Source organism: Mchenga conophoros, linkage group LG10 (genome assembly GCF_057382185.1).
Source record: "Mchenga conophoros isolate Kocher_MC1m ecotype Shallow Benthic linkage group LG10, M_conophoros_male_GT1.1, whole genome shotgun sequence".
Taxonomy (NCBI): Eukaryota; Metazoa; Chordata; class Actinopteri; order Cichliformes; family Cichlidae; genus Mchenga; species Mchenga conophoros.
In genome coordinates this window covers 9,067,273-9,077,207 of record NC_140535.1, presented here as the reverse complement: position 1 = coordinate 9,077,207, position 9,935 = coordinate 9,067,273, and the positions used below count along the sequence as shown (strand labels likewise).

At 41.4% G+C, this 9,935-nt stretch overlaps 1 protein-coding gene across 1 annotated transcript; it reads left to right on the top strand.

Moving 5' to 3' along the window:
* Positions 1 to 5,409: 5,409 nt before the first annotated feature.
* Positions 5,410 to 7,081, top strand: LOC146565346 (polyubiquitin-B). Its single transcript, XM_085288423.1, has 2 exons — positions 5,410 to 5,500; positions 6,175 to 7,081. The coding sequence occupies exons 1-2, from the start codon at positions 5,413 to 5,415 to the stop codon at positions 6,870 to 6,872; spliced, it is 786 nt and encodes a 261-aa protein (XP_085144549.1). The 5' UTR covers positions 5,410 to 5,412; the 3' UTR covers positions 6,873 to 7,081.
* Positions 7,082 to 9,935: the final 2,854 nt, after the last annotated feature.

Here is a 9,935-nt window from a genome sequence, read left to right as displayed (position 1 = left end):
GTACATCTACTCAAGTACAGATTTACTATCCACTGTGTAAATAACTGTCTTTTTGTACCTGTTTTTCATTTACAGCACAGAGGCAAATCTGACTGGAAGAATGATGTGTACAGTGGTTGTGTGAGTGGAGGACCTATTGGCTTTCCTGGTATGTAACTTACTTTATTAACTAATAGTTTGCATTACAGCAAATTTATGCATCTTGTCCACGTGTTTATTTTTCTGTTTTGCAGTTGGTGTTCAGATGTTCTGGGATGTGGAGGCTTTGCTGCATTCTCTGCTGCAATTGAATGTTACTTGTGGTGAAGCTCTATGGAGTGGCTCGATGGACAAAAACATAAATATTACGCATGTGGACCAGAGAAAGAAAACTTGCGCTGTGAGCTTGCTAACCTTGATGTTTCCCTGCACATCAACGATTGCTGTAAAAGCAGAATAGAAGTGTACTGTTCAAACACGGGGATGTTAAGTGACCCCACAGTGGGCTAAAAAAATAAACAAACAAAAAAAAGACATGTCTCTGTTTTTCCTGTGACTTTCATATTGTGGACAGTTGGAGCAAGAAATGCCAATTTCTCATGGTGAATCGTCTGCTTCAGTGGCGTACTGATCAGGTGACGAAAGCTGAACTTGTCTGAATTTCACTCTGGGTTTGTAAAAACTCAGATGAGCAATGTTCTGCCTGTAAAACATTGGTTTGATGTGTAAGTAACTAATCCACACCAGGATTATTTATAATAAAAACATTTTTTTTAAATTGTGGATTTACAACTTTTTTCTTTGATTATTAAAGGACTGCAACACCCAAACTGACAACTACCTTTGCTTTATTTTTATTTATTTTTTAATTACAACGAAAGTATTCTTCAGGAATACTTTCATTCGTTCGGCTTCTTGAAGGACATTCAAATCTCTTCTTTGGATGTTGGCTGCCTTTTGTTCCCTTCTCTGTCAAGATGATCCCCACTATTCACTAATGTTGATGTCCAGGCTGTGGGGAGGCCAATCCACAACTGATAGCGTTCCAATATGTGTTTTTCTATCTGAAGATGGTGGTGTTGTAAATGCTATTTATTGTTTAAGTATGATAGCATAATGGTGATAGGGAGGCCCCAACCCCACCTCCCTAATGTAGGAGCCAACCAATAAGACCACTCCCTCCATGACTGCGACCAGTAAAACCACAATCATCACCAGCATTTGGTGAGAGTAGGAAGGAAAACCTGGCTTTAAACAGGAAGAAACTTCCACAGAACCATGCTCAGGGTGGGGCAGCTATCTGGCAGGACCAATCAGGGTTAAGGGCAGGAAGACAGACAAACCATATTAATCACATTAGCATAATGATGATAGGAAAGCCCCAACCCTGCATTCCTAATCTGTCACTCCATGACTGCAACCAGTAAGACCACAATCATCACCATCTAACAAGGTACCAGTGGTATGAAACACTCATGTTGCATTCCACTTGTGGCACCACTGTGGCAGTCCGGTAAACAGGTCCCTGGTGGCAGGAAGTCAGCGGGTCAGAGGGGCCAGCCGAGATTCAGTCTCTGAGGATTTTACATGTTGGACACTGGCCTTGAAAGGTAGGGTGTAATGATGATTGTCCATCAGCAAAATTCAGCGTTTGAATTGTTTTCTGTCTTTCCCATCTTCGTCTTCATCATCCTTTCATTTTCGCTTCCAGTATCCAGCTGATGCTGATGTAGACGATGCTGACACACGGTCATCTGGATCTGGAGGTGATGTCTGACAATTTGCTGCATGACCTGACTCATTTGCTGCCTATCTGGTCATGAATTTCTTCTCTCATCTTTTATTTTTCTGTCATGATCCTGGGTCATTTGACCCAGTGTTTTATGTTTATTATTATTATGATCTTGTGTTCTAGTTCATTCTGATTATGTGTTCGGGTTTAGACTTTTTGGTTTTTATGATTTTGGTTCTGTGTTCCCTCTGTACTCTGTCTGTTACTGTGTCTCTGAGTCCACTCTGTGCATTTCCTGTTTTATTTTGGTCTGCATCTTATGTCCGTGTGTTCAGTTTTGTGCTCTCCCTGTCTCGTCTGTGTAATCACTGTCAGAAGTGTCTCCCAGCTGTTTCCTTTCAGTCCTGTTCACCTCTTGTATTTAGCGTCTTTGTCTTCCCCTGCTCGTTTTCACGTCGTCCCTTATTCTAATCTGTGTTCTGTTTGCCCGTTTTCCTGCCTGTTGCTTTCCCACTTTAGTTAGTTTTCTATTCAGTCTCCAATCTCCCAATAAAGCCGGGTGTTTTGACTTCACATTTGTCTCCGTGAGTCCTGCTCTTGGGTCCACCATTCCTGCCTGCCTTCACACAGCCATGACATTTTCTTCTTTTCTTTCTGTTATTTATCTTCCTTTCTTTAAGTCTCTGTTTTCCTAATTTTCTGCTTTGCAGTTTTTCACTTTTTTCTTCTTATTTGTTTCCTGGGTTTGTTCCTGCTGCTTTTATTGGATGCAAGCTCTTCTGTAGAAAGAAACACAATGTATATTATATATATATATATTATATATATGTATATATATATATATATTATAATTACATTATGTAGCTTTAGAAGATGGGTGCAACACTGAGTTTTCAGCTCAGCTCAAAGTTCAGTGTTTAAATTGTTTTCTAGCTCTCCCATCTTCTTCTTCATCCTCCTCCTCCCTTGGTCTCCTCCTTGAACCTCCTGGTACTGGGTTGGGAGGCAATAACACAGGAGCATCCTGGCCATTGTCTCCGTCATCATCACTGTCACTGTTATCCGTGTCACTATCAGGACCATTTTCAGGGACAGTGTCACTCTCAGACTCCTCATCTTCCCAGAACCACCTCATTTCCTCAATTATCAGATCTTCTGCTTGCTCAGCTGGTTTAATTCAAAGTCTCCTGCTCCATTATTGTACCAGGGTCCTTCTATTTCCTGAGGTGGATTTCTTTCAATGCCTCCTACTGGAACATCAACCACCTCCTCATCTTCCTCATCATCGTCATTAGCCTCTTCCTCGTCATTCTGAAGATTGTCCTCCTCAATATCACGTTGTGGCAGCTGATTAATAACTTGACCCAGAACACGGAGGTTTTCTTCATTCAATAACCTGCGCAACATACCGTTTTGTGGTCCGTCTCCTCTCTCCATTTATTTAGGATGAAAACAGTCTGCTACAATAGGCTGGAGGAATCTGGTCGGTACAGCTGTCAAACGTTAGCTGACTGGTTTCAAACTTTTAGAATGTCGTTGAAAAAGATTTGAAATCTCTTTAGCAAACTGTTTAAACACACGAAGCAAATGTGGACTAATCGCTACTGATTGCTGTGTGAACGCTGCGAACTGTTTACTGATATTTCTCCACCAACTACATCCAAATTAAATGATGCAGAGATGAACGTCATAGATTTTTTTTAGTAGTTCTGTGTTCTGACTCTCGTGATGTCATCAACTGTGGTTCATTCTGATGAAGCTGTTGAACGTTCTGCTGGTGAAAAAATGTCACTGGTGACTTTGAAACTTTTACAGGTGAAGCATTTTCCACAAAGCTTTGAGTAAAATATAGTGACAGAAAGAGGGTTAGGGTTAGGGCTGGTCACCAGCTTGGTGTGTGACCAAGCTGGTGAGCAGCATGAGGAGGAGGTGCCAGGCTGTTGTGGCTGTGTAAGGTGCTTCCACATGTTACTGAGGCCCCTACTTCTCATGGCCACAACCCACATACACCATTTCATAAACAGGGTTTCCAGCAGTATAAGATTTATTGCCAAGAAGCATAGTTGCAACAAAAAAAAAAAAGACCAAACACAAACTGTCTCACCTTTTGTGCTCAGTTTATGTTTGCAAAAATCAGACATGAAATCACTCAGTTTTATGATAAGGGGTGATATCATGTAAAGGTGGAGCAGGCACTAGTTATCGCTGCAACCCTACAGATGGGAGGAAGCCCATGTTGCACAGGCTAGGACAGGTACCAGGGAGGTTAGACTAGATGGCACGCTTCTGATACTTATTAATATCTGATGAAACATATGGGAGAGATCCGAACTACTTACTCCGATGCAGGATTTAGTCTTCTTTAAGGTTTAGTGTGATAATAAAAGGCAGCTGGTGATCAATTCTGCTGCATGGCACATATGGTGTCCAAAGTTTTTCAAAATTGGACAAAGTACGGAATGCCAGAATATGTATTTATTAAAAGTGCAGTCATTTTTCACTGTTTCACTTCAGAAGGATAAATCTTTGCACAGATGATGTTTATATGTTGATTACTGACTTACTGGATTAAAATGTGAACTAAAGCATATTTTAAAGGGGTTAATGTTTTTATATTAGTCACATACATATCCCCTCACACTTCAACACAATAACTCATGGTAAAAATATAAAAAATATATAATATTTGCATTGCCTTGTAATCTAATATATATCTTACATTGCGCAGGATGTAAATTGTTTTGGCGATCTTTTTTCAACATGTTCAATATGAGATTTCCATGTTAACTTGTGTTCCACTATTACACCCAGAAAACGGAGTTCAGCCATAATTTATTTACATCAAACCATTTCTTTTTAGTTTTTTTTCATTTCAATAACCTCAACTTTAGCCAATTTTTTCAAGTTTTCTCCAGAATAATAAAAAGATTGTGTCATCTGCAAACAAAACAAAATGTAACATTTTTGACACATCACAAATGTTGTTTATATATAAATTAAAAAGTAGGACAGGATCAGGAGAACCTAAGCTGCAGGCCCAGGCTGCTGAAAGTTTCCCATGATGCACTGAGCATTTCTTCTTCATTCACCTCTCTTCACTCGGTGTTTATATAGCACTCTGCATTTAATGCTTAATTATTTTTGTCACAGCTTTTGTCCTGCCTCCCTACTGTAACCCCCCAACCGGTCGCAGTACATGGCTGCCCCTCTCTGAGCCTGGTTCTGGGGTCGTCTGGTTGTTGGGATTTTCTCTCTGTAGGGTCTTAAAGGACTTTGAGGGGACTATTGTTTGGTGATATATAATTGATATTAATCATAGCATAATCATACATCAATTCATGTGGTTCACCTAGGTTTATCATTTTAAATGCACATGTGCAGTAGTTGTATTAATCATGCTACATATTATTATTATGACCACTGAGGCAGGGCAGCTATAGCTATACATAGTGTAAGATTAACACGGGATAAACATAACAAAAACAATAAAGTTGTGAATTATTTTTAGGGCCATTCATTTTATTCACTTTATTGGGGCAGAAAAATAGATTCATTTACTACAGTTTGAAACAAGCAAACATACAAAAGTCCGTTTAATGTAATGTAAATTTTCCCTATCAAAAGAAAACACTGGACAATACTAATACAATAAAAACTGCTAGAACATGGATCTAGTTTTATTTGCGGATGAATACCAGTCGATGACGCTTCTCCAGTATAAAAAGTCCTGTTTCCCTTGGCAACTGCAGTTAGAGGGTGGTGTCTGTGTATCTGTGAGAGCAAGGAAACGTAAGTGAACCCAAGCTGTAAGTATGACTATGCGTTTTTTTTAAAAGCGGTTTTTGTTAGATTTCTGACATCAACTGCTTTTCCGCTGATCTGTGAAACACATTTTAAATGTTCTTCATTTAGTTATTTTTTAATGTGCGACCCAACAGCTATATAAAGAGTGACTGTAAAGATGTAACTTGTTTAGCACCTGATATATCAATTCTAAAACGAATACTGTCGTTATGTTACGTTGGAAGCAAGATGCTTTCTATGAACTATGCCGTAAAAACGCTAACGTTAACTAATAAAAATGGCTACCGTCCATTAGGTTGTAACGTCAGCTGGACAAAAAGGAGGCAAACAACAATCGCTTATGTTAAAATGGCGCTGGTACGCGAAACACCGGTTTCCTACCAGTATGTTATAAAACTGGTGTATGACTCAGTCCTGTTTATCGCGCCTGCTGGAAGGATAACTAGTAGACCGACTGATAGTATATAAAGAAAACGTATGCATAAGCCAATTTTGGTGTGCGTTTCTACAAGGAAGAAATAATTGCCCAGCATTTTACAAATACAGTACTATTGCACAGCATGCTGATCAAATATCTTTATTAGTGTGTGTGTGTGTGTGTGTGTGTGTGTGTGCGCGCCTTATGTTTTATTATTGGTAATATGGAATCTTTTTCACAGGAGAAAACATGCAGATCTTTGTGAAAACCCTAACTGGTAAGACCATCACTCTCGAGGTTGAGCCCAGTGACACCATTGAGAATGTCAAGGCCAAAATCCAGGATAAGGAGGGCATTCCCCCCGACCAGCAGAGGCTGATCTTTGCTGGCAAGCAGCTGGAAGATGGCCGCACCCTCTCTGACTACAACATCCAGAAGGAGTCCACCCTCCACCTTGTCCTGCGTCTCAGGGGTGGCATGCAGATCTTCGTGAAGACCCTCACTGGCAAGACCATCACCCTGGAGGTTGAGCCAAGTGACACAATTGAAAACGTGAAGGCCAAAATCCAGGACAAGGAAGGCATTCCCCCCGACCAGCAGAGGCTGATCTTTGCCGGCAAGCAGCTAGAAGATGGCCGCACCCTCTCTGACTACAACATCCAGAAGGAGTCCACCCTCCACCTTGTCCTGCGTCTCAGGGGTGGCATGCAGATCTTCGTGAAGACCCTCACTGGCAAGACCATCACCCTGGAGGTTGAGCCAAGTGACACCATTGAAAACGTGAAGGCCAAAATCCAGGATAAGGAAGGCATTCCCCCTGACCAGCAGAGGCTGATCTTTGCCGGCAAGCAGCTAGAAGATGGCCGCACCCTCTCTGACTACAACATCCAGAAGGAGTCCACCCTCCACCTTGTCCTGCGTCTCAGGGGTGGCCAATAAATGATTAAGTGTTTTTATTTACTTTGCAACAGAACCTAACTGAATAAAGGATTAGATTAAATTCTAGGGCGGTTTCCCTTTGATTCAAATGCATATACAGCCTTACTAAAATGCACTTGCATGATAAATCATCTTATGCTGTATATTAATCAACTTGTGTTATGTTAAGTTGGGCTTTTGATGGCTTAATAAAAATTTGAATAAACTCAGCTTCTGCCCATGCTCTTTAATAATTAGTCTTTGTTGCTTTACACCCTTTATAAGTGGAGCACACTTGTTTTTCTCTTCAGACCAGTTAAGTGAAAAGTGTTATTTACAGTTTACTGAAATTCTGGAACAGAAATTGAGCTTTTGACTGGTCACACTGTGGCAAGATGAAGCTTGTTATTCATGAAATGCCACAGGAATCATTCAATCAATAAAACTTCATTGATCCTGAAGGTTGACCCCGAAGGAAATTGGGTTAAAGCTGCCGACCTTTGCCAGTGCCATCTTACCCTTCCGACCATACATACATTACACAAACATCACATGGGGAAGACGGGTCAGAGAGGTATAACAATGGAAAATGCACAACATGAGAAAAAAGAACTCCCCCCAGACTGAGCTCCAATGGGGAGCTCAGTTTGAGAACAGAAAAAAACACCTCAGCACATGAATCATCACATCTCGCAACATGGAAGACATAAGCTTTAGAGGGGGTGAGTGTAGGTCTGTGTCAGTGTACATGCTTGTGTGTGTGTGTGTGTGTTCCGTGTTCAGTCGAGAGAAAGTGTCCTTTCACCCGGTTAAGCAAAAGTCAACAATCTTCAGTCGACACGCGGGTGGCCTTGAAGGAGGGGGAAGAGAATCACAACACAGTCTTGTTATCTAAGGGAGAGAATTGTTATTCTGTCAGCTTTTGCCTTGAGCATCCAGCTGGCACCAGGGAGGCCACATGAGATGAAGATGGTAGTTGTTTTGGTTGGTGCGAACAAAATGCTTCAAATTTTAAAGTTGGTCTAATGTCCGTCACTGGTCACCAGGTCTCTCAATTCCTGTTGTTCTTCTTCAAGATGTTACCTATATTGCAGAGCCATGAGCTTCTCCAAGATCTTATCCATATTGTGTTCCACAAAAACACAGTCTGAGTACTCACAGCCCTGCCCATTGTCTATCATGTTGGCCAGCCTTGTGGCGATAAGCCAGGTCCGAGCCAGCTCCAATCAGCCAGAACTCTGTTATCATGGTTCCGAATTGGTAGATGTCATTCAAAGTCCTCCATCAAGAGTGTCGCCAGACACACGGCGCAACCGACCATCGAGTATCCGGCAGCAAACGTCTCTGCAGGACAATCAGGCTCTCCCAAGCTCAGGAGTTGTCAGTTTCGTTAAGGGACCAGTTGATGAAATCCATAATTCTTCTGTAGGTTTTTAGAGAACAAGTCTGGGAGACTCTCTTGGGGTTAGAGAATAAGCGAGACTATACAAAAGACATGAGAAGTGTAGAACATCTGACTAATATTGTTCATTAATGCTGCTTCAATATACCTGTTCCGTGTAGTACGCTGCGCAAAAGTGAGACCCGCCCCCCCGGGAGTGAGGTGGCTTACGTGTAATGTCTGCTCAGTTACACAGTAAGCAAAGCTTGCTAGTAATCACGAATCCAGAGTCTTTACTGAACATCAAACAAGAAACTAAGCAGGAAAGATAAGGGAGAGGGGAGAGGGAGAAGGAGCTTACTTCTGTGCTTACTACAAGTTCTCCAATCAAATCAATCTTCATTCTGGTTACATGAATTCGCAGAGCCACAGGCTCCAGGTGTTCCAGTGAAATCCAGTCCCAGAAATCTTACCGAACACCGTTTACTGAAATCGAGATTCTAAGGTGAGAGCATGCATGGCATTTTGGTTGGTGTTGGGTCTGTGTTTCCACAAGCCCCGCTAATTCTAGAGACTTATTCATCATGAAGAAAACAAGACAGTCGATCGATCGATTATTTGCGCAAGGGAGGCCTCGTCTGTGTCCACCACGAAAATGACCCCCAGATCTGACCTCCTCCTGCTACCTTTTATTGAGAGACAGTTCACACAAAACACGTCAGAACAAAGCCACGCCCCCTTGGTTCTAAGACAAAGCATTTTATGTATATGTGTGAACTTCTGTAAGAATGTGTGTGTGTGTGTGTGTGTGCGTGTGTGTGTGTGTGTGTGTGTGTGTTATGTGAGAATGTGTGTGTGTGTGTGTGTCAGACCTCCTGCTGACCAAAGGGTCGTAAACGCAGGAAGCTTACATCAAAAGAAGATGTAAGCTACAGATGTCATCTACTAGATATTAGCGCATGATGGCATGTAGTGTTAAAGATTTCCTGTACCTGTCCTTCCTGAATGAGTGTTAGCGAAGGCGCTCTGCTGCAGCTTCCTCAACCTTTCTGCAGCATTTCTCAACAATGAATATGTTGTCTTCATTCTCAGTTCTCCTTCCAGTTATAGACGTCAAGTGCCTGTCATTCTTTTTCTTTCTTTCTCTCTTTTTGTTTTTTTGTTTTTTGACTGGCCATCCATTGCAACATAAATTCTATAAATCCCCCCCCCCCCCCCAAAAAAAGAAACCCCGAAACAAAACACTGTGCTGTGATTTGAGCCATCGATAAATAAAAAAAAGTACTAAATGTTTCTGCTCAGCATGTTGATTGTGAACAACATAAACAGAATGCAGTACAAGTGTAGAACAGCACAAAACTACAAACATGGCCGAATTTGGTAAATAGCTTTTTCTATGAAATTTGCTTTTTTCAGGAAGAACAGCTGAAACTCGAGGGTAGTAACCAATGGCAAGTGTGCGTTTCGCTCCGTCCACATTTTAATTTTTAAAAATGCAACAGTTACAAAAATAATTTTACTATACTTGTAAACACTCATGACAGTGTTGGAAAACGCTGTTGGAAAAGTACAAGTCGCCGTATTTGCACAGGAATGAATTATTAGCAAAGGTGCTGCTGCACACAGCTCATGTAAGTCAAAGTGAGTGTGTAATCAAACCATGCAACAACATAAACTTTCCCTGCGTCGCTCTTCCACAAGGA

Bases quoted from the DNA above. Each gene is read 5' to 3' on its own strand.
- LOC146565346 (XM_085288423.1), top strand. From the start codon at position 5,413: ATGACGCTTCTCCAGTATAAAAAGTCCTGTTTCCCTTGGCAACTGCAG. The intron at 5,501-6,174 runs GTAAGTGAACCC...TCTTTTTCACAG, and splicing joins ATCTGTGAGAGCAAGGAAAC to GAGAAAACATGCAGATCTTT.